This window comes from Glycine soja, chromosome 13 (assembly GCF_004193775.1).
Source record: "Glycine soja cultivar W05 chromosome 13, ASM419377v2, whole genome shotgun sequence".
Classification (NCBI taxonomy): Eukaryota; Viridiplantae; Streptophyta; class Magnoliopsida; order Fabales; family Fabaceae; genus Glycine; species Glycine soja.
Genome location: NC_041014.1, coordinates 18,006,486 through 18,032,745, shown reverse-complemented (window position 1 = coordinate 18,032,745; position 26,260 = coordinate 18,006,486). Strand labels below are relative to the sequence as shown.

General features: G+C 33.6%; 1 protein-coding gene across 2 annotated transcripts; it reads right to left on the bottom strand.

The window, feature by feature from the left end:
* Positions 1 to 15,174: 15,174 nt before the first annotated feature.
* On the bottom strand, positions 15,175 to 22,311 carry LOC114382773 (nitrate regulatory gene2 protein-like). Of its 2 annotated transcripts, XM_028342381.1 has the most exons (6): positions 22,128 to 22,310; positions 19,986 to 21,150; positions 19,343 to 19,414; positions 18,744 to 18,958; positions 16,966 to 17,189; positions 15,175 to 16,405 (listed from the first exon to the last, which is right to left on the bottom strand). In XM_028342381.1, the coding sequence occupies exons 2-6, from the start codon at positions 21,091 to 21,093 to the stop codon at positions 15,607 to 15,609; spliced, it is 2,418 nt and encodes an 805-aa protein (XP_028198182.1). In that variant the 5' UTR covers positions 21,094 to 21,150; positions 22,128 to 22,310; the 3' UTR covers positions 15,175 to 15,606. The 2 variants fall into 2 exon arrangements, with proteins under 2 accessions (XP_028198182.1, XP_028198183.1); XM_028342382.1 differs by lacking the exon at positions 19,343 to 19,414 and having other exon boundaries at positions 22,128 to 22,311.
* Between the last annotated feature and the right edge of the window lie 3,949 nt (positions 22,312 to 26,260).

Genomic DNA, 26,260 nt, shown 5'->3' with positions numbered 1-26,260 from the left:
AGTGGTTTTGTATCTCTTCTTTGTATTGAAAGTTCAAAGACCTTCATGCCTATAAAATGGTGCTTCAAAGACTCACTACTACAAAACAGACATTTAACGACGGTTGATAGAGACATTTAACGACGATTGCAAACCATTTTTATATTGAATGTTGTTGAAAGTTAAAACTTTTAATTACAGTTATTTTATAAACATCATAGAAAAGTTGAATTTTTTAAGACGATTCTGAGCTAATAACCGTCTTAGAAAATCTTAGACAGTTGTTAACTAACAACCGTCTTACAAAGTTACCTGTATAAGACTTTCTAAGACGATCACGGGTAACAACCACCTTAGAAAGTATCCTTTCTAAGACGGTTGTTAGCTAACAACCGTCTTAGAAAGTTGTTTGTCTAAGACTTTATAAGAAGATCGCGGGTAACAACTGTCTTAGAAAACGTACACATTCTAAGTTTGTTACCTAAACGGTCTTAGTCAAATGAGTACCAAATTTTGTAAATTAGAAACAAACAAGCAAACACATCCAATATTCAACATGCAACATGTCCATAAAGCATTAATTACAGTCCATACATTGTAGCTATCTCAATTTCTGCAAAAAAACTTCCAATATTCGCCTTCAAAATTTGTGGCACAACCCATCCCTTGCCATAGACATCAAAATCAGTGGATGAAAATCATTTAACAAAACACATTTATTAATTTTGCTTAGCAAATTAAATAATTCAAAAGAAAAAAGGGACAAAAATTGTGATAAAAGGAACAAATTATTATAATAGCATAAACCAGTAAAAGAAATGCAACATGTATTTGAATATGTGATTCAATGAAATTCACTAGACTACACCTAGGTCTTCTAGTCCATTACACAATTCACTAAGAATCAAGCTAACTAGCTAATAAAAATAAGGGTCGTGCTAATCAGGGTCAAGTCAAATGCTCAAGGTGAAATTGTGCTTTTCCTTTCCTAGTTATTTGTTAGTACTATATATCTTATAGTCGAGTGTTTATAATATAACTGAACAACAAATCATGCAAACACAAATTAAAGTACATAAATATGCATAAAACATACACAACTATAAAGGCTAAAGTAAAAATAAGCACTTACCAGAGTATCCTCCCTGAGAAATTTGCATGTTCAACACAACTTGTTTTCTTGCAATCTTATTTTGTGAGATCATTGGATTGACCTGCACGCCAACAATATCTTCAGACCAACATGAGCCATGGTTTGTCATATTCTAAATAATTAGTAACAATGTGATTTCAGACTTAAGAGAAAAAAAGTAAAAATATTGAACAATTCAAGAACTACAATAAAAAACAAACTAAGGGAAATTAACTTTCATATTTCATCTTTAAACCTTAGTTGAATCCAGTAATGCATGTTGAGCATTCCCAGGGATTAAGAAAAACAATGATGCAATGGTCACACATCTGAACTAGATTTTCCATATTTTAAATAGTAGCACTACAAAAACTTATCATGAGGTCCCTCATTAATTTTACCAACATCGTTATCAATTAAAAAGATTTATTCAATTGAAGCCTTAAATATGCAACATTGTATCCAATTGCATCCATAAACTCCGTCTCTAACAAAGAACATTTGATTATTAAGATCTCACCTTAATTAATTTTGTACCACCCAAAAACTTCTAAGACATGACTTAATAGATTACACAAGGAGAACAAAAGGTATATTACTTATCTTAATCATTAAATGTTATTATTTGAGCTCACACATCTAATATAACATCATTTAAATATTATATTTATATCATAAATCAATTATTTGATTATACATTTTTTTTCATTTTCAAACTAATTTTGTTTGAATAGTATTTTGTTTCTAACCTAGGGTTGAAGTTTATGCACTTACACATTCAAAAATGTGCATGAGTGCATACATGTCTACATTTGTTTTAAAATGTTATATGCATGAATGCATTCACCCAAAAAGTCACTGTAAGGAAAGGGATTATAAACACAAATTAAAATACACCTTTCAGCATTTGCAATGATAAAGGCCTCCAAAACCCAATTTGGGTAGCACAACTTTATGAGGACCTTCATAAAGACAATATCTCTTTTTTGGTTCGCAATGAGTCATAACAATCGGGAGAAGCACTGACCACTACAAGTGATGAGAAAAGATCCATAAAGAGAAAGTGAAATGTATAGCTATTATCAACAATTTCAAAATATATATATTTATCAAAAATATTAACCATTGTCCTTAGAACATTAGTAAGAAATTAAAAGGAGAAAGGTTTTTATTATAATATGTAAAGTTATATTGCCTATGATTTTTTTACCCTTTTTACAATAAATATTTTCTCCTTTTAATTGTTTAATCACTGTTCTAATGACATTGATTAACAAGACCCTATATTTATATTATACATACCAGTTGTGCTGGAGCAGGCTCAAAATAAATTGCTATTGCATATATAAGCCATGCCAGTTACACAATACACAAGGCAGACCAAAATTGCATAATTACTTGCAAAGCTTGACCTTGGATTGCTAAAAAAAATAGAACATGGACAAATAAACTACAAGTTTGATGATTATATTGAACAATTTAATTGTATCTTTGGCCAAAAAAATGAGCCAGACTACTAATTCTGAACAAAGTATAGATGCAATACAACAAAATCAAAATAAGATATGAACTATATGTTGACATCATACTCAAAAAATAAATTTTATTTTATGGAATACGTTAATTTCTAGCAGGTTGGTACCACGAGCGAGATTAGTCTCTCATCCAAGACCAAAAAAGAAAAAAGTACATGTATAGGAGAATGAGATCTTACCTTGGTTGTGATGCAATCATCCCTAGGAAGGGACCAGTCACTAGAGCCATGAGCAAGAGGCTCCAAGAGGATTGAGCTAGAGCTGCTAAAGAAGGCCCTAGGGTTCTCATGAATCTCATGGTAGATTTCTGAGCCCATGGACCAAGGTTGAATCCAATTATCTTTGTAAATATTAGATTAGAATGTCATTATATTCGATCCTTGTACTTAGGGCTCCATAATATAGGTAGGGTACCCTAGAAATATAGAATTTTTCAGCCCTTGTATTTTAGGGCACCTATACTAGTTTTTGTATTAGGGGTAGTTTTGTAATTTCACATGCACTAAGTGAATATTTGATGTATGTGTTGGAAAATAAATTTAATTGAATTGGTAGAAGCCCAATCCAATTAAATTTTAGAGGGGGAGATGAGCATTTGCTTACTACACCCCATTGCCACATCATATAGTCACACTTTGTGCATGTCCTTCATTCTTTACATGCCTCATGACACCTAAGCACACTTAGTGGAGAATCTTGGAATTGATCTTGGATTAGTGGGCTGAACCATAACTGAAATTCACTAATTATAATTAGTGAAATTTTGGCTCCAAAATTTGGCTCCACAAATTCAATTTCAAATTCAAGTGAAATTTGAATTCAAATTTCCCTCCAATTTTATGTGACACTTAGGCTATAAATAAAGGTCATGTGTGTGCATTTTTTGGAACTTTGATCATTTGATAATTAAACTTCAAAGTTCAGACCTTTTTTTAGGCACAAAATTTCGTGCTCCTTCTCTCCCTCTCCCTCCATTCATCTTCTCCTACCTTCAAGCTCTTATTCATGGCTTCCTATGGTGGTGAGCTTCTTCTAGACTCATCTTCTTCTTGAAGTGGCGTCTCCTCTCAACTCTTCTTCTTCTCCATTCTGCTACCATTAAAATTCAAGAAGCAAATGACTCCATTGATGAAGAAGATCCAAGGCCTACAAACTCCGATGGAGCTACATCAGATTGGTGAAGTACCATGCATATATTTACACCTTCAAGTGCTTCGCGACGAAGTGCTTTAAGTAGTAAAGTGGAAGATGCACTGTCTAGGCTAGTTATAGGCTCATCTAAGATTAATAATGAAGGCTCCATAACCATCTCCATCCCTACATTTACACGCTTTCGTTGCCCTCTAGATATACCTCTCTTCTCTACTGTCCCAACAAGGGAATCCCTCACTGCCTCAAGTCCTAAGGACTCAATTACTCTTTCAACAATCATAACCTTATCTGGTTTTGGCATATTTGCAGACAGTCTCGGATAATAACAAACAACCATTTAAATGAAATTAACAATTAGAAGACGACAAAAAATAATATACAAAAGAAAAATTAATGCACTTATTTTGTATGAGACATTTAGTGCATGGGTTCACTATAAAATCAGAAAGATGATTATGTAGTTGGTGCTATTGAACCAGTTCATTTTATCCATCCTTTTTTATTTGAAAATATTGCATCATTCAAAGATCTTCATAGTTCATTTTAAAAGTTAGCACCAGCATAAAAAAGTAAGAAGTATTGAAATGCATGATTAGAATCAATCTAAATCTTTACCAACTCCTTTTATTATTGATTATTATTACTATGTATTCCAAGTTTTTAGATAGATAATGTAGAAGCAAAGCTTCATGGTGAATCAAGAGTGATTCAAAGATGTTTTGATGATAACAAAGATGATGACAAAGGTGATGACAAAAAGCTCAAAGGTCAATCAAAGAATGAGTTCAAGATATTCAAGATTCAAGAGGAAAGTTGAATTCAAGAATCAAGAGATCAAGATTCAAGACTCAAGATTTAAGAATCAAAAGAAGGCTTAATCAAGATAAGTATGAAAAGGTTTTCTCAAAAATTGAGTAGCACATGGTTTTTCTCAAAACATGTTTACCAAAGAGTTTTTACTCTCTGGTAATCGATTACCAGATTATTGTAATCGATTACCAGTAGTAAAATGGATTTGAAAAAGTTTTCAAACTGAATTTACAACGTTCCAATTAATTTCAAAAAGATGTAATCGATTACAATGTTTTGGTAATCGATTACCAGTGCCTTTGAACGTTGAAATTCAAATTCAAATGTGAAGAGTCACATCCTTTCACAAAAAAACTTTGTGTAATCGATTACACTGATTTGGTAATCGATTACCAGTGATAGTTTCTGAACAAATCAAAAGATGTAACTCTTCAAATAGTTTTTGACTTTTTCAAATTGGTTTTAAGTTTTTCTAAAGGTCATAACTCTTCTAATGGTTCTCTTGACCAGACATGAAGAGTCTATAAAAGCAAGGCTTTGTTTTGCTTTTGATCATCTATCTTTTCCAATTCATTATTTACACAAGCAATTTTTCCACATTGATTTCTGAGTCTCTTTGAACTTCTTCTTCTTCTTTCTTTGTCAAAAGCTTTCTAAAGTTTTCTGGTTTTCTAAACCTTGAAAACTTGTGCTATTCATTCTTTTCATCTCTTCTCCCTTTGCCAAAAAGAATTCGCCAAGGACTAACCATCTGAATTCTTTTTGTGTCTCTCTTATCCCTTTTCCAAAAGAACAAATGACTAACTGTCTGAATTCTTTTGTGTCTCCCTTCTCCCTTGTCAAAGAATTCAAAACGACACAGTTTGAGAATTCTTTTGATTCTTCCCATTCCCTTATACAAAAGTGTTCAAAGGACTAACCGCCTGAGAATTCTTTTGTATCCCCATTCACAAAGTATCAAAGGTTTAACCGCCTGAGATCTTTGTCTTAACACATTGGAGGGTACATCCTTTGTGGTACAAGTAAATGGTACATCTACTTGGGTTTGATTGAGAACAAGAGAGGGTACATCTCTTGTGGATCAGTTCTAGTGGAGGGTACATCCACTAGGTTTTCAAAGAGAACAACGGAGGGTACATCCCTTGTGGATCTTTGCTTGTAAAAGGATTTTTACAAGGTTGAAAGAAATCTCAAGGACCGCAGGTCGCTTGAGGACTGGATGTAGGCACGAGTTGTTGCCGAACCAGTATAAAATCTCTTGTGTGTTTGTCTCCTTCTTCCCTACTCTTTTACTTTCCGTTGTGCATTTAATTTCCACTTTTACTTTCTGTTAAGTTTCTCTTCTACTCCTTATTCTGTTAACAACATAAGTAAAAACCTTATAAGAATAAATTTTTAATTAGTAAAGGTTTAGGGATAATTAATTCAACTCCTCCTTCTTAATTATTCTGAAGCCACTTGATCTAACAGATAAGTCCTAGCATAACAAGTAGAATAAGAAAAAAGATTGATGTTAACATGGAAGACATGAACTAATTTAATGAATCCTTCATATTTAAATAAAAGGGTGAAATATATACACCCTCTGAACTCTGAATTATTGTGAAATATATTATCAACAAGACCATGTAATTTGGTTTTGTGAAAAATCTTACTTTGTCAGACACTTGAAACCAAATTTCAAGAGTAAATTACATAAATCCATTTTGGACAAAACTATACAAATCACATTTTTTGTTAGTCATTTTAAATGTTACATAAACCTTCTACATCTTCAATTTTTTTGGTGACTATTAATTATTAAGTTCTATGAAAGGAGAGCTAGAGGGAGAGCAATGGACTAGACTATGGAATTAAGGAGGGTGGAGTAGGAAATATGAAGCATATACATGGTCATGGAATGAAATGTAGTAAAAATGTTAAGGTATTTGTAGAAATGAGGAAGTATTTGGTGAGGAATCATAGCCACCCAAAATCCTAGGCATCTAGTCAACCAAATTAAATAGGTAAATGTCAGAACAGTCAAATCCTTTCAAATGAATTTCCATCAAGTTTTGTTTAAATCGTTTCAAATTACTCTCAATAATAAATTTATATTGTAGTATAAGTATTTTTTATGTTAAATAAATAAACATTAAAAGTACCAGTATTTGAAACTCATATCTTATCCTATGATATATGCACTTATAGGTATTATAAAAATGAGTTGTTATCTTATTAATTGATTCATTAGCTTTTCAATTTATATAAAAAAATTCCATAGTAAAACTTATCAAAATAAATTCATTAGCTTTTATTGTATAAATAAATAATTATTTAAATTATTCATCCAACAATACATATATATTCTATGGATAACAACTTTTGTTGAAAGTATACCAATATATAACATGAAGTTAATCATAAACCAGTAAGTCCATCAAACACTCAAAAATTCAAAGAAAACTCCACTGTGTCAAAGAAATTAAAGCTCACCAAAATGAATCAAAACTAGTATGCTATTATAATCTGATACCACAATTTCTAATAATACATTTTTTTATAATGTACTAATTTTATTGGTTAAAAGTTATTAAAAATTATATAATTATAAGAGAGAACCATTAAATAAAATTTAAACTCATAAAAATTTTATAACATTTAATTAATTTCAACCAATAAAAAGAATATGTAAAAAAAATGTGTTCCTAACATTTTTAATTATAAATTATTTTTCAATTTTCAGCTACTACTAAAACTTAATTAGGATCGTACCTGAGTATTCCAAATTCCATGGTTGCTTTATATTGGAAGGAATCTCCACGGAAGCAACCAGAGCAAAAGCTGCTTCCTTTTTCGACGGGTTTATGTTTTTGAACATGATTTCTGTGAAATTAACAAACTACACCAAAGGGAAAATGTGCTTCAATTAGTTTTTTTTTCTTCAATAATGAAATCATTAGAAAATATTAAAATTAATCTCAAAATTCCTAAATATTAATATAATTAAAAAGTCTTCATTCATGCCTCTTTCATGAATTTCATCCACCAGGAAATGACGAACACCTGTCAAGTCTGGGTCTTGTACCTATTTAACAACAAAGACAGTAAAACACAAGCCCACTAGTTGCTAGGAAGAATATAAGAACATCCCATACACAGATGCAAAATTCTCAACTATATATTTTTCCTCTTTCCAATTAAAAATAGAAATTGAGTTATGGACCAATCTTGTAATCACCTAGCCATTCTATCCTCTCCTCACAGTATTAATTTTATGTTCTATACAAGAACCAGTGACACAATCTGCAAGCAGAAACAGTCCCAAAAACTTAAACTAGGTGAAGGCTCACATTTAGTTTTATAAATTTATATTAACTCAATTGATCACACAAGCATTTAGGACCGAAAAAGCACAAACTAACCTTATGTTGAAATTCATTTTTCTTTTATTTGGAATATTGGGGACAAGAAACAATTTTCTGACCATTATACCATGTCATCATCAACTCTCACAATTCAAAAGATTACGCTATTAGAAGAAGGCTCATAAATGATTTTATATTTACTATATAAGTATGAGACGTGCAACAATACATGCAAACATATGATATCAGATTATGGCCAAATGCTTAGGTACCTGTACAAGTTCTTGCCTTTCCTTGAGTGCAACACTAAGTTTCTCCTTAGAAGAATCAGTTTGTTATGAAGAAACAGATTTGATAGTGGCTGCAGATTGTTTTTGTCCAAGGTCAGCTGATATAGAAGGAAGACTAGACAGTGTTGCCCCAATTGACTGTGAGCTATTCAAAAGATTTCCTACTCTTCTCTCAAAGATTTCAAACATATCATGCCTGATATTATAACTGAATTGTCTGAGGTATACATATTTACTATTTTGTATCTGTGATATAATGAAGAGTCTATGTAAATTTACTTGTATCTTATATTAGGCATTCAAGTTGGGAAAAAGTGACAACTAATATAACAAGGACAAAGATAAAAGCAGAGAGATACATATATGATGTAAGCTCCATTCGAGCTTGTAGGCCTAGGATCTTCTTCATCAATGGATTCCTTTACTTCTTGGAAGATGAATGACAGCGGAATGAAGAAGGAAGAGAGAGAGGAGATGCCACTTCAAGGAGAAGATGAGTCTAGAAGAAGCTCACCACCATAGGAGGCCATGAATAAGAGCTTGGAGGAAGAAAGGGATGAATGAAGGGAGAGAAAGAGAAGAGCACAAAATTGTGCTCTAAAAGAGATCTGAAATATGAAGTTTAATTTTCAAATGATCAAAGTTGAAAAAAATGCACACACATGACCTCTATTTATAGCCTAAGTGTCACACAAAATTGGAGGGAAATTTGAATTTCTATTCGAATTTCACTTGGATTTGAAATTGAATTTGTGGAGCCAAAATTTCACTAATTATGATTAGTGAATTTTTGTTATGATTCAGCCCACTAATCCAAGATCAAGTCCAAGATTCTCCACTAAGTGTGCTTAGGTGTCATGAGACATGTAAAACATGAAGGGCATGCACAAAGTGTGACTATATGATGTGGCAATGGGGTGTAGCAAGCAAATGCTCACCCCCCCTCTAAAATTTAATTGGATTGGGCTTTTACCAATTCAATTAAATTTATTTTCCAACACACACATCAAATATTCACTGAATGCATGTGAAATTACAAAACTACCCCTGATACAAAAACTAGTCTAGGTGCCCTAAAGTACAAGGGCTGAAAAATCCTACATTTCTAGGGTACCCTACCTACATTATGGAGCACTAAATACAAGGCCCAAAAATAATGAAACCTTAATCTAATATGTACAAAAATAAGTGGGCTCATACTTAGCCCATGGACCCAAAATCTACCCTAAGGCTCATGAGACCCTAGGGCTTTCTCTTGCATCTCTGGCTCAATGTAATTGGAGTCTTCTATCCAATGCCCTTGCGGGGTAGGATTGCATCATTCCCTCCCCCTTGAAAAGGATTTGACCTCAAATCCCGAGGTTCTTGAAACTCTGGGCTTTTCTCCTCAACACCTGTAAAAAGAACAAAAATATACATATTAGTGGTGTTTGGGAAGTTGAAGTAAGGTAAGATCTGAAAACCCATTTCCTGGGCATCTTCCCATGAAGGAACATGGTTCCTCACCAACTCAATGAGTGGTGCTACAAGTATAGAAAAATATGGGACTAACCTTTTGTAAAAGTTTGTTAAGTCATGGAAGCCCCAAATTTTCCTTATACTTGGTGGAGTGGGCCACTTAGGAATGAACTTTATTCTCTTAGAGTTCATGGGAACCCCTTGATCATTATTTAAAAAAATTAAGAAAAGTAATGCAATAAAACATACATTTTTCTCTATTTTCATGTTGATTATTCCTACCAAAAAGTATGACAAACCTAAGGTGTCCCATATGAGTACCCAAGTTTGTATTGAAACTAAAAATAAAAACAAACCTACCTAATGAGTCCCTATGTACAAAAATCATGAAGATGTTGGGTGCACGAGTGATTTTACAAAAGAGGGTTGCACCACTCAAAACATTCATCATACCACCTAATTTAGGGATTCGGTGCCTAATAATACCTATTTTGGGCACCAACAAAGCACAAGGATTTAAGTTCTTGCGAACCATACCCTCATCCAACAACTCCTTTACTTGAGGAATAAACTCAAGCCCAAGAGGTGTGGCAATGCTAACAAGTATCTTTTTACAAAGGATAAAATGTGGAGGTTGTCTAAGAGGGGAAATTTCTTTAATATTTGTCTTTATTTCAAAATGTTTTTCCTTCTTAGCTAACCTCTTGGAGGAGACACTTACCTCCTTACACTCCTCCTTAACCATTAAAGGTTGTCCTTCTTCTTGGGGGTAGATTTCTTCACTAGATTCTTCCCCTTTTGCTTCTTCACTTTCACTAGAGGAAGGTGAAGTAGTAGCCTCATCTTGGCCACAATAAATGTCTTGGCCCCTCATAATCATGGTTTTCTTGGTGGGGCATTGAGAAGTAATGTGTCCTTTTCCAAGACATTTAAAGCACTTCATAGAGCTAGTCTTATTTTGCATACTAGCCTTAAGGGGTTTCTTTTCTATTGTCTTCCCCTTATCATCTTTGGGCTTATAGGAAGTCACCCCTAAGATGCCTTGACCTTGGTCTTTCTTTGGATAAGAATGAGATCCATAAGATTTTAAAGTAGACTTTCTTTTAAGTTTTTGCTCTATCCTTATTTCCCAATCTAAGTAAGCATCTACATTGTCCTTCCCATGGAAGTATAGGAGGTTAATGTTAGCCTCTTGAGGCTTTCTTTCATTTTCTCTCCTATGGGAGTGAGGTCTAAGATGCTACTTATGCCTTCCTTCATAATAGTCATGAAGTTCTTCACTTAGGCTCTTGCAAGAGTTATGACTACTATGGGAGGCATGTTTTTCTCTTTTCATTTCTTTCATTATTTTTCTTCTTTCTTCCTCTTTTATTTTCTCTCTTTCATCTTGACTTATTTCTTCCACTCTTTTTTTTTCCTTTTTCTTTTCTCTCTTGTTTTTCTTTCCTCAACTTAAGGGATCTCAACTCATCTAATATCTTATACAAGGGGTCCTTAGGAGTAGAACCCTCACCATTAACACTAGATGAAGAATGAAGACTCATGTTGGTTCCTAAGTTGTAGTTCTTTCTTGTTGGGGGTTTGAAAACAAAAGGTAAAAGAAAATATGGTTGAAACTAGCCAAAATAAACACTAAAAGAGGTGTGAAAGATAAGGTAAAAAGTAATTGGTAAAAGGCAAGCTATCTAGGCGGTTTGACAATGGAAGGTAAAGGAAATAAGCAATGAAAGTAAGCAAGAAATGTAAACTAGGTGAATCCTAAGAGTGTTTGGATGACCACATTTAAGGTTCCCAACAAAACACTCACAATCCTAAGAAAAAATTGCCTAAAATTTTTACACACAAATGGAAGTAGGGTGACCTATTGGAGGCTCCCAACTTACTTCCAATGAAAGGTCTTTTTGTTACAAAATTTGAAAGCAATGAAAGTAAGTAAATTGTCAATTACAAAATTACAACAAGGTCCTCAATTTTGGTGGTTGTTCTCTCTTTGGTGATTCACTCAATTTGGAGTGCTTCTTAGTCCAATAGTTCTTAAGGTGGTTTTCCCCTTGCTTCTTGACTCAAATTCTTCAAGGGATGGCACCAATCCTCCTTTCCAATTCCCTATATGGCAACTCACCAACAAGGAAACAAAGAGACAAACAATAACCAAAGACCCAAAAAATGAAATGAAAGCTAAACCAATAGAGTTTTAACAAGACAAATTTTTAGGGATTTTTCAACAATTAAAGCAATGAAAAGCACATAAAAGCAAGCTAGGACTCAAAGAGAAACTTAGAATGACTCTAGAGCAGAGTAAAAAAAAAACTAAAATAAAAAGACTCAAGAAACCTCTAGTTTTGGAACTTTTTTTTCACACTAATTTTCAATTGAAATTTCAAAACTAGGATTGGCCTAAAATAGGCACCAATTATAGAACAAATTTTTTAGTCAAAACAACAAGCACACTTCCCTTTCACTTATTTTTCCTGGAAACTGATTTTTCTGCAAAATTATGTGATTTTTCTTATTTTTTCCTTTAATCCAAATCGCTTGGTTCTTTTTTCATAATTTTGGTCCAGATGTCTAGAAAATTCAGTAAACATTTCAGCACAAAACACATAGTCACCAATTCCCAGTAATTTATACAAGTTCGTATGTTCAAGCTGTCAACACCAACGATTTCAACCTAGAAATCAAGAGTAGTGTTTATGTTGCTTAAGGCTTGGATAGTTACAATTTGTGTTTGCGTATGCTCAATTATCTTGAATAACACAATTCAAGAGAGCTTAAGACTTAACCCAGAACCTTAAGGCTCATGTTTATGGGTCTTCTCCTCACTTATATGGTGTTCAACCTTTCTACTTCTACCCGATGTGGGACTTCACTTCACACTTGTAACCCAACACATCTACTTCACCTGCAGGGCACGCTGTGCCGCTAGCCATTTTGGCCACCTGCGGTACTTGCATACTCGTCTGAGCCGGTCACCAACTTGAACCATCGGCTCTGATACCAATTGTTGGGGAGATTCGAGGGGTACACCTATGGACCATGAGCCACCACATAAGAAGATCTGACACCACACTCTAACCCAAAACCTTAAGGCTCAGGTTTATGGGTCTTCTCCTCACTTATATGGTGTTCAACCTTTCCACTTCTACCCGATGTGGGACTTTACTTCACACTTGTAACCCAACAGTGCTATCACGAGGGATCAGGGTACAAGAACTTAGTTGTGTATGTGTGTCTTAATGTGGTCTTGGTTGAGTTTAGTCTTACAAGAGGGATCTGCGATCGAGACTTGATCAGGACTAGGCTAGGCTATCATGAGGAATTGAGGTCTAGCAGTCCAGGAGACAACATAGGAACACATGAGCATTGTTAGATAGAGAACATCTTTTTTAGCATCAGGAACCTATGAGGAAGACCAACGCTTTCTCTACTTGTTTTTACACAGTATTTCTCTTGCGTGATTTTCTTTCTTTTTGCCTAGATAGTTTACATACATGTTCATAACCACAGTCATATTTTCATACCATACACCTATTTATCGAAATAGCTTGCCAGATAACACAAGTTTCCCGAGAGTTCGATACTCGGTTCTTACCGTTTTATACTACTTGTGTGATCCGGTACACTTGCCGGCCACGAACACAGCTTCAGCCATGATGAAAATCTTTTAGATTGTTGTTGTTGGAGTCGAAAGTCATGAATGTAGTTGAACTTCCTGAGGCATGGCAATCACTGACCTAAAAGTTTTATCTGTAGTGTCTCATGCAAACCTCCAAGGATACAACAGGAATGTCTTAGCGGAACTAAGGATATAGAACTCACAAAGATAAACAACCAAGAATAGAGAGATTAATAGAAGCAAAGAGGAGGAACAACAATATCACTTGAAAAAAAATATTCTCACATACACACTTCTTTTTCCAAGAGTGAAGAATGTATATATGGTAGTGAAAGAAAATATTGTTAGTTAACAAAATTTTCAACGTTTGAAAATAAATTATGTTAGTTGTCAAAATCTCCAACATTTGAAAACAAATTATGTTAGTTATCAAAATTACACCTGACCATCATCATCTTAACGTTAAATCATTAACCAAGAATTTGAATAAGTCAAATGAACATTAAACCAATAGAAAGAAAATTCAAGACTAGGAAATTGATAGTTATAAATAGTTTATAATATTCTTTAATTAAATATTTTAAAAAAATTCTTTTGAAGTAAACATCAAAATTACAACAGGTGCCATGTTTGACTCATATGGCTATAGCCAGTGTACTTCCGCAACCGGTAAAGGAGGCATCCTGCTCAAAATATTGGAAATATAATTTTGGGAATGACTTATGTTGTGAATAACTTCTGGGTGTACATAGCATGCCTTTTAATTGGAGATGAAGTTGCAAGCTCTCAATGATGAGTGGAATTTATTTTGTTTCATTTTCTAGAAAAAAACATGCTTGAATCTGACCGTGGCATATGCACCTTTAGTCTATTCGGTAAAAGGTTGTTGTTCTTTGAATGATGGCTGTGAAATAATGAATTGAGTTGAATGGATGTTTGATTCAAGAATATCATGGCTTATAGGGTGCAGATGCTTTGTGTGCCTTTGGTGATTGCTTGAATTGCAGATTGTTTCGTCTCTTACCTGTTAAAACAGTAGGGAACGACGGCTAAAAGTGGCCAAAGATAGTTAGATACCTTTTAGATTGTTTCACTAAGCAATTTTTTGTGGTTTTAAAAAAAATTCAAAAACCCTAACTGCCACATCATTATTAACCACGAGACTTGACCACATAAACTTAAAAATCACACAGAATAATAGTTTAGGAATAAGACTAATCAAATAAAAATTTAAAAGACTAAAAACATAATTTATTCTATTATTTTTTAATGCTTAACTTAATAACTATTGGGTCACTTTAAATCTTCTTGTTACGTTTCACTCAAGTTTGTTGTAAGAATCAGAGTTTGTGTTGCATAGCTTGCTTCTTATTATTATATATAGATTAAATTTTATGATTCAATTAATTAATCATGTGTTATTTTATATAATTTATGTTATTATTTTGTTGGGATAAGTCAATTACACTTAGAGGTTTAAATGAAATAAGATCCTGGTTGCACACGTCAACAGATAAAAACAAATCCTAACTATTTACTTTTCCTATCCTTGCCATTGATCAAATTTATCGCTCTAACAATTACTGTATATTTAATTTCTTATATGGGAGGCGTATGAAAAAAAAATCACTCACCTTTTCAATTTAATAGTTATGAATTTATTGTTATTATATTTATAAATCATTTTAATATACGTATATAAAAACCAATGCGACCAGTACTGGCCAATGTCACTTTCCTTCTGACAACTACATATATACATATTGACCCATTAGCTAGTTCATAATGCATTTCCTTAAACGTCATTTATTGCAAAAACAAAACCTGAGACAATTTGCTAAAAAAAGCATTCATATTGACTTAACAGCTGTATGAAACCCAAGGGACTTTGTCAGTATTCCATCACAAAATTCAAATAAACCTCAACCTATACTCATGGATATGACAAATTTAAATTACATTGGCAAAGAAAATAAAAAGTCCTATATATGACACTTTGTATACAAAAATGACACTTCACAAGTTCCTTCTCTTTGCATTCATAACACATCATCAGAACCTAGTAATTAGAGCTTTTCCTAACCTGTAACCACTGTCTTGTATTATAGAAAAGATGAAAAACTATCATATAAAGTATGGTCATCCTGTAAATATACTTTATTCCTTCCTTTTCTTTGCTTTCATGTACAAATGCTGCATCCAATGGACTTGTATGAAACTCAACATTCACGAGTTCAACATAAACCTATAATGCTGCAACTCCACCATATTTAATGCAACCCTTTACTTATTGTTTTGGGCTTTTCTTTTCAGAATTGGCCACTTTAGATTGAGACTTGAAATTATCGTCTAGAGATTGAGACTTGGGATTTTCATCTGGAGAGTGAGAATTCCACTGACCATCTTGAGCCTGAGAATTAGATCTTTGATGATAATTCTTCTTGGCAATCTGAATGGCTTGTCTAAGATCAGTGTACATCATGACCGAAGACCTGGAAAAATTATTTAATTGAGCAAGAAATCCGAGAAAGCTTGCACGAAATTGATCAAAACCTGAATCCCAGTCCTCTAATGTGTCATCTCTCAATAGATTATCCGATGATTCGCTGCGGATATGAGCATTCCAAGATGTTATATGGGGTTGATTTGCACCTTTACTGTGGTTCTTCTCTTGACGCGGTAAGAACCGGGCAATTTCACCTGCTAAACTCTTCATAGAATCCACAACATCCTGGATGGGTAATTCACCGAGCTTTTCCAACCAGATTTCACAGGTGGCATATATTGGAGGACCATACATTCTTAGGAGTGGACGTTGGGGTCTCTTTTTCTTGCCTGGCTTTTGTTTAAGAGAAACACATTTGTGCAGCCATCCATTTATGGCCTCCAGATAGAATTTCTGAGCTCCAATCCACTTGGTAAAACTAGAGGATAGAAAATGGAGCTCACTTTCAAGATAGGAAGTAATTTGTCTACGTAATTCAGAGTGTGTGGCAATTCTAGCATGGCTGTTGTTATACACAGTTGACATTATCTGAAACTGAAGCTTGTGGCACTCAAACATCACTTCCCACATCCGACTTAACCTGCCATCACAGCACAATAGAACATAACAACAAAAAAGCAACAAGTTCATATTTACAGACACAAGCAAATTAACATGTATAAACCATACACTTAATAAGAAAACACAAATGTTGATCCATATTCAAAGGTTATTAGATAAGCATCAGCAAGTTACTAAAACAAATCAGAAAGTCAGCAACCTTGAAGAGCATAGAATGATAATAACCATTTGAGAGAAACCAGCAGAAAGGACAGGAAGAAAGCCTTGTCCTTTGCACCAAAATAACATTAACAGAGATGACCTATTTAAACTCTTTCACTACAAAAAAAAATAAAACAGGAATCTGAAACTGTATTTCAATTGTGTGGCCAGACCTAGAATGACAGTCACAATAAATTGAAACTTGGTCTCTAATAAACATTTTCTTCAAAAAGTTTCTGTTTATTAAAGACACTCTGAATTGCTTTCACAGATGGTGCACTTTTCATCCCAACATCATAATATAATGTAATATAAAGCTAACAAATGACAGCATGAAAAAGAGACTTAGTAAAACAAGACGAATCTATAGAATCATACCCATCAATCAACTCCTCAAGTTGAGGCTGAAGCTCTTTGTCCCGCAATTCCTCAATCCTCTTTGATATAGAGTCTATCCTAAGAATTGTAATTCTAATTCCTGAATGCAGATCCTTGACTACAGCGCGCGTTTTATCAATTCTAGAAGTCTTTTCTCCTTTTGATTCCAGATTCCGTAAGAATTTACACTTCATGTCATATTCCTTTCGGATCATATCACTAGCCTGCAATTAGAAAAAATAGGTTGAGGATCTATTGAAACTGATTAAGAACAATATAAAAGGAATCAGAAGTAATCTTGATAGAGACAAATCTTTCATAAGACTCCACATGATTGAGATTCAGATTCTTATACCCTAACCTAAGGCCTAAACAATTAATAACAGATGCACAAAAAATAAAAATCATGATGTATAAAAGGATTAATAACAAATCATGCATCGGCGAAGGTTCCACAAGATGAAGGAGGAAAAAGTTCATAAGTTTAATTTTATTTTTTTTATCTTCTTACACTCAGCCAACTGTTTGCCACTTCTTTCCTGCATCTAAGCCACCACTACTGCTCTCATCCATCCCGTCCATTAGGTTTTAATTCACAATTACCATGAATATTAGAAATATAGCCTTGCCTAGTTACTGTCAATCAAACCAAGTCAAGGGTTTTTAACAAGTTCAAACTTCAAATGACATTTATTATGTAAGTATGATGGACATATATAGTTCTTAGAACACTACTCATGGCCCCAAATTTGACCATATCAACACCCTCTTCAAATTTTGATCTCATAAACATCCTAGATCTACATGACATGATGAATAAACATTCTTCAAAGGGAAATTTTTTATTGGTAATACCCAGGATGTCAAGAACTGATGTAAAGAATTTGGCCAGCAAGAAACTAAAATCATTCCGTGTCAAATAACTTATTAATCTAACACTGTAAGCATGTTTAACAAGGATATATAGGAGTATGAGAAAAGGAAAGGATAGAAAAGTATAAGAGGATATAACCTGACCGGGTAAAATTATATACCATCTATTTATTGGTCCACCATTCACAACAATATAAACATTTTTAAAGTAACAACAAATATTTAAATAAAAAATTCCCTTCTTCCACAGTTCAAAGCAAAGACAATGCCAGTAGGAGGTAGTGAGGCTAACAAGGGGATGCAGTGATGGCATGGTGCAGATTTGAAAACATTGCCGGTATTGGTATTGATGTGATAGACTGACACTAGTGGTCATATTGATGGTGGTGGTAATTGAGAGGGTGCTAGTGGCAATATAGTGCAGAGAAAAGTGGAATAGTGGCATACTAGTTTTCTTATTGAGCCTTACATAGATGGAAAATGCTCAGCAAAAGTTACTATTTGGATAAGCTTTTATAATTGATGTGTGCACAAGGTGTTGTATATAGCTATATAGGATAGCATATTGTTTCTATTGTGCCAAACAATTGCATCTACTATCTAGGGTACCAAATAGGCCATAAAGAATGAAATGCTACCAATCATGATAATAATTGCCTGTACCTTGTATGTAAAATTAAAAGGAGCTGTATCAAACCAGTTAACTGTTTCACGAGAAATGGTTGATATCCTTTATTCTACTATGGCATGCACCTTATTGCTTAAAATACTTGTTAACAAAATAACTTCAGAGCTTAGTCTGATATCCAAACCAAGACTTCTGCAACATCCTACTATCAAAACATAACATAGCCAACATAAAGAAAAGTCTAAAATGTTGCTAAGAAATACACAGTATACAGTACCTTGACTTCATCATAGAGTTTTCTTTCCCATGCATATAATCTATCCAAGGTTGACGCATGACTTCCAGAGATCATGCAGAAATTATCAAAGAGATTATTTGTAACGTCTTCTACATCAGCTCTTGAGTTTGCTCCTGGAGGGTTTGTGGATGAATAGGATCGAGATGACATTGTCCTATGCCAAGTTAAGTACTTAACCGAGTTTTGAGCAGGTTCTAAGATGTAGTGAAAAAAATTAGATATAGGATCACAGAAACAGCTTTCAACAAACAGCAATCACTATAGATAGAGACAATTTTAAAAGCTTATAATCTCAGCACTTTGGAGATTCGTTATACACAATAAGCACAAAAAAGGTTAGAAATATGAAACATATTAACAATTTAAGCAGACCAGACCTACTGCTATTGAAATTCAATATAAATTACCAATAATCTCATGCACAATACAAACATTTAATAAGAGGATATTATCTTTCCTACTGGCACAAATATGTAATCCAAAGGAACAAGCATGAACCAAAACTCAGACTGCTCAACACACGATCTGCAAGGTCCTGGTAATGCAAGAGATCAACAGCAAAAGACTATAAAAAGTACCTTCAGGAAGTTTACTAGGGTCTTCCCCGCATGAGAAACATGCCTTCAAAAATGAGGGTGCCAGTGAACAATCTGTTATAATAAGAACTCTCATGTTTAAACTTAAAAGCATTTAGTCTTGAAGTGAATAATGTAAAGGAACTTCAAAAAACCTCTTTGAAAATGATATTTTATTATAAACCCAAAGAAAAACAGCAAGATATATAGTTCACAAAAAGTATCATGATCAAAAGAGGCTAGGCAGTTCCTGTGTAAATGTCTATAGTTTTTTAGCTAAGGCATTGTTGTTGTTGTTGTCATTCACATAGAAACATCATCATTCTATGTGACATACACTATATACAATAAGGAAAAATACAGCATGCCATAAAAACATCCTCATTTTTATTTTATGTGTACACTTCTATAGATGGATTTGAATGCCCTCATGTGACTTTTTCAAATGACTAAGAGTGATAGACTGAGTAAGGCCTGTCAATTGTCACATGTCCAGAATCCTTGTCACTATTTCTATCCACATGATCTTGTCAAGTCAAAAGCACATGAGAGATCCAAATCCTCCTAATAACTGCTAAAATTTAATATTCTCCAAATTATATTAACAAGGATAGACCTATGGAGATTAGAGAGCTAGAAAAATTACTTTCTTTTGCCGGAAATAGAGGACGAAAGTGCAACTTATTTGCTTCAAGCATTCTTGGAACCTCTTTACCAGATTCAGAGGCTTTAACAAAGAGGAATTCAATATCTTTCATGCTTGAAAAGAAATGCTTAGGAACAACTTTTTCACTGTGGTTTTCTTTCTCCTTCGTTTTATCTGTTACAGTTAGATGCGAAACTTCTGTAGAAGCCGTCTTTAATGGTGATACAACAGGAGAGTTCCCCTTCTCCCCATTCACAAGTTCAACTTCAGAAGCAGAATCACCCTTTGAAGGTTTATCTGTGGCAGGTAAGGCATTGGCTTTAATATGATCATTAACTCTATTAAAATTTTCAAATCTTTGGACTAGAGTATCTGTGGCAGGCTCATCATCAAATTCATCTTCAGAGTCCATAGAGTCCTCCCTTCCATGAGAAGAAACCTTTTCATCATCCTCTAAGTCAGGAATTCCTTCCTCCTCCCTAAGTCGTGATATATCATCAGCATTCCCCACCATATCTTGGTGCATGGCCTTCCCTTCTTGAAAAGAAAATTGATGATCAATAGGATGAAAGAGACCAAAAAAATCCCATGGTGGAGTTTCAACTGGAAGAGAAGAAACTTCAAATGCTGATTTTTCAAACTTTTCAGTGGGATGAGGAGCAGCATTATGTGGAGTACCTGATGATGTTACTGTTCCTATAACTGGTACAGGTGGTTTTTCTTCAACCTTTTTAGAAGAACTACTGCTAAATTTCATGTGATTTGCTTGGAACTTACTAGAGCTAGGAGGAGACGGAGTTGGAGAAAAGGTTTCAGCTGCATCAGTGTGTCGTGACACAGATGGTGAAGATAGTGAGAACTGGGACAGGGATTTGTCAAGTGGCTCTGGTGTGGCATTGGTGGAAGTGTCTAAGGAAGATTCCATTGGGGCTTCAGGTTCCATGAATCTTCTCAAAGCTGTTCCTGTACTTTTCAGTGACTGGACATATGAAAAATGAGAAGCTGCTAAAGAGCATCGCCCATCAAGTGCTTGCTTAACAAATTTCTTCCTTTCACGGCACAGCTGGAGTGCCTTATCATCATCCATTTTGGAGCTTGAGGCCCCCATTAGCCCAAACCTAGCCTTAGTTTTCCTCTTGTGCAAATTTTTGTGTATAACTTCAATCTACAGATTAATTCAGTATCAAATATACTAGAGAAACAATAATTATATACAAGTAGTAACGGCAACAAACACAGTAATAACACGACAAATTACAGCTCAAAAGCAACTTTATATCAACATAACAAGATTATGAAACATTATAAGTGTAACTAACTAGAATTGAAGTCTAAACAAGCGGTAAATATGTTAAAAGTTATAAATACCAAATATCTCCATCATTGTCATACATCCGACAACAGAAATAACTACGACCAACACACAGACAAAAAATTAAAATTAAAAACAAAAAGGTAACAAAACCACCAATGCAATAAAGGCCTCAGCAACTGCCAAAGGAAAACTGGATCAATCGAAGAGAAAACAATACCAACTATCCCAAGAAACAAATTTTCCAACCAACTATGTTCGCATATGAAAAAGAGCAAAGAAAACAAATTACATGTTCAAACAACACTGCCTTTGCACAATTCACTCTAAAACAGACGATACTATATTGACATCATTAAAAAAATGAAATTAAAATCCAAGGTTGGAGCCGGAGGCAAAGAGACAGGAGAACCCTATGAATATTCCCAAAGCCAAAGTTTCCCGATTTAGCTACCAATTCCACATAAACTGTGCATAAACATCACACCCTCAATCCAAAACCCCTCAACTTTGCTATTGAAATAATAAAAAGAAGACAAACCAATACAGTAAACCAAAATAGCAACGACAGAACGTAAACTTCACAACCCAACACTAAACACAGTGCTTGGAGATGCACAAAGCAAAAAACTTTAACTCAAAGGAAACAACTTTCAGGGAAGTAAGAGAAAACCCACCAGCAAAGCAGGAAAACAAAAAAAGGGTAATTCTCAAAAACACAAAAAAAAAAAATCAATCAAAACCTCAATGGCACAGTGAACATAAAAAAACAAAAATAAATAAATAAATACAGTAAATAGAATTTGATAAGGTTGAGAAATTTGGGGTACCGTGAATCAGTTGTGCAGGGCAAGAACTTGGACTACAGAGAGAATGGTTAAAGAGAAGGGAACTCTGTTTTTTTCTAGAAAGAGAGAGATGTAGAGAGAGAAAGTGAAAGTGCAGGACGAATCTCGATCAGCCCATAGATGTTTCCATGCAAAAGGCACAAGAAAGGACAGACCATCTGATTTGGAGTTTGGACTGTGGGGCCCAGTCATATTGTACAAAGATTGACCGTTTTTAATTGAGAAATGCTATTTCCTCCGAAGGAAATAGCCGAGACTACTTCCGAAGCCATAAAAACTTGACACCTGTCAAATGTTAACAGTGAAATGTTAATTCAATTTAAAATTTCATCTCTTTCCAAAATTACCCTTTCAATTCCTAGGCAAGACCCACATTACCAACACAGTGCACTGTAGGACTGAGCTAGCTCGCTGTTGGCATCGTCAGCTGCCACCGTTGTGTCTCGATATAAAGAAAAAACTCTTTCTGTATCTCGTCTCCGACAGTTATTCCCTTTCTCGATATATGAAATTACAAAAAAAAAAGAGATAAAAATGTAACTAACTTTAAAAAAATACTAAAATTACATAATTTTAATAATTTAGGAACTCAATTGACAATTAAAATTTGAGAAATTAAAATTACACGTTTGTAAAACTTGGAACCCAATTAACGCAATTAAACTTGTACGACTAAAAGTAAAACTAAACCTTTGAAGAATGGTTTCTTGATAATTAACCGTATAAAATATTTTATTAAAAAAAGGAAAGAAAGGCACTTTCTTGTTGAAGCATGTAATTTTCGTTTCTTCAACCATTTTCTACTTTCATGATTGTTTGGGTCAACCTTTATTAAATTGGGTCCGGTCATTACTTGATTGAATACTACATTATATAATGGTCATAAATTTTTTTTTTCTTTATCCTTTAGTTCTTCAAGAAAAGAAATTATGATCAATTTAGAATTGGATTGAAAGATAAATAAAATCTAATAAAAATTATTTTAAAAATCAAACTCCGGTTATGAGATTATAAGTTTGATTAATAAGTTAAAAATCAAATTGGTTAAATTGTGTATATACCCAACTGGATAAATAATATAAAATATTTAGGCTAAAATATGTTTATGCTCTATAATATATATTTAATTTTTGTTTTTGATTCTTGATGAAAAAAATCATTTTTTATCATTGATATTTGAAAATTTTTATTTTTGATTCTACTGTCAATTTAGTGATGATATGGTCATTAAGTATTAGTTCAAAATTTCAAATTATTATTTCTAGCTGCTAAAAACCGCAAAATTAATTAAAGAAAAAAAAACCTAATTTCAGTCTTTCTCTCTCCCTTCTGTGCACATGAAACCCTCATCATCTCCCAAAACCTCCATAACCACTAGTGCATCTCAATAATCATATATGAATCCCAAACCACTGAGACATCCGACATTATTCGATAGATAAACCCAACCCTGAAATGACAACAATCACACTGGAAATGGGGGTTGAATAGTGTGTATATAAAAAATAATAACTTTTTGTAACTTTTAGAACAAATATAAACAGAAAATGTTTATGTATGATAAGCTGTCCACAAAAAATAAAACAAGTTTTAATAAAAATAGGTTTGATCGTCTAGTTGCTTAATAAGAGAGTCTTTAAAGCATTTTTTTTTCAAATAAATACTTGCTATTAAAGAAGTGACAAAGAGTGATAATAGGATGCTTAATAAACTCTTAAAGAGAGAAGCAAAAACAATTATGCTATATTGGTTCACTCAACTTATGCAACGTTCAATTCTCCTTTACTCAGTAATAAAGGGGTCACTAATTAAAACTTGATTATAAAATAAGTATTTTGACCTATCACTCCTAACTATACAAGTATTCTTAATATCATTTCTGACATTGTCTTAGAGTCCACATAAATCTAAAAAACTCAAATATTGTTTAACACTAAGTCACTTATGACTTTCACAATTAGTAGTTTGAATGAATACAAGTATTCAATAATACTCAATGAGTGAATAAACAATAAAGTTCAAATACAAGATAACTTTGCTTAGCAAAGGAAAAATAAATGAAAGCTTTAAATCAGTCATCTAGTGATTTTCAGAGAGTTTTGCTTCAGATATATCCTCGTTTTCTCGTAATGATTTTCCATGCTCTCTCTTTTATTAGAGATTTCCTTTTATAGACTTTAGTGAAAGATCCATTACAAGATCAGTGTTGATTCCTTGAAAAGACTGTTATCTCACACTAGGAGATAAGGCTACATGTCATGCTCTGATTTGTGAGGAAATGAGCGACAGTACAGATAGTGTCATGTGCTCCTTGTCCTCAACGAAAGCGACCTCAGAGGAATATTTTGTAAATACCTTCTATTCTCTTCTATTATGTGATTTCCTTAAATTTTCAAATGTAAGTAATTCAAAATAAAGAAAGGCAAAATGAATTTGTATAAGACAGAACACATATACTTCCCTTTTGTGGCTATCACAGACTTATTGATCAATGTTGATCATTTCAAAAGAATGTATTAGTCTCTTACTAGCTGGACACGAGAGTTAACAAAAATGTAGCGTATAACACTGATTACCATAGTGAGTGGATGTTCTTTGGTTTTAGCGCATTGGATGTTAGTTAAATAATTAATAGAGCATTTTCTCTTGGAGTGAGGATGATACATGTAGATTATAGTTAAATCCTTTAACCCGTTGATCTTGTCCACTTGTCAAAAACTCATTAGAACATTAATAATTTATATTTATTGTTATTCATTAAAATCCAAGGTAGATGAGAAGAGTGATCGTCCAATCCTAACAAACCCAAACATTATGGTAGATCTCCCTCTGTCACCACGATCATGTGCTCGAACGCGAACAAGAGAAGCGTATTGCAGGTGAGGACTGTGACCTCCTCCCCGAAAACCTTGTGGTTAGGCTACATGTGATCGAAAAGGTAGCATCATCGTTCGCCTCTACCTCTCTCTCGTTTTTGCCTCCTCCACCCAGCGATAACATTGGTGGCAACATCACCCACAACACCATTGTGGAGATAAACTCTCCTAACCTCGGAACCGTGCCACAACAGCTTTATTGCACTTCATCTGCACTATCGTGCCCCCACAAACCCACCGCACCTCCATGGCACCACCATACTGAAAGCTAGCAACATTATTGCAAATCTGAAATCCTCCCAACTTCTAGCAATACCACCACAAATATGAACCCCCCCTACCAATTTCTTTAAGCACAAGTTCATACCAAAGCAAAACCCAAGCTTCAAGCACCACGAGATAGAAGGCTTGATGGTGGTGATGATTGTACCTCCGTTGTGGTCTATGCAATCCCCGAAAGAAATTCGATTTGGATATAAGATCTTTTGTTTCCTCCTTTAATTGATTATGTGGCTTTTAACCACCATAATTGTAATTTAAAATCTATCAAAAAATCATATTTTTAAAAGTTGACCACCATGTCACTAGTCAATGAAAAAATCCTAACGACAAGGACAAAAAACAAAAGTTTTCAAATATTACGGAGAAAAGGTAAAAAAAAAATTTATCAGGGATTAAAAATAAAACTTAAATATATATTAAGGATAACAAACATAGTTTAGCCTAATATTTAAATACTCCTTGTTATCTAAAAAATAATAATCCTTATAATATATCTAATAATGTTAATAGTTTTGTGATTAAATAGAAACTTATAATAACTTTAATAAACTATTTTTAATTTGATGTAAATGTTATTTGCCTTTTGTTTTTCTTGGGCTGAAATTGGTTGTAAAGAACACAATTGTTTGTCACAAATTGAAGATGAGTTGCATGAATCCGTGAAAGGAAATAGTATGTTCTTTGCTGGAAATAGTAGCAACTTGTGTTCTAATCAAATGGTCCAGGATTTAATCCTGACTTTGGATATGAAATAAATCATCTTGAAAAGAAAATATTCATCTTATATATGCTTATAATCTCTGACAATTATTTAAGGTGGGTTTAACCCATTTTTCTTTTTGATCAAATTATTAAAGTCAACAGAAAAATAAATCATAATCAAATGATAGCTAGCATGGCAATTATTGAGTATTGGATGATTTTGTATTGTATTGTTTTGTAATTTAATGGTTTTTT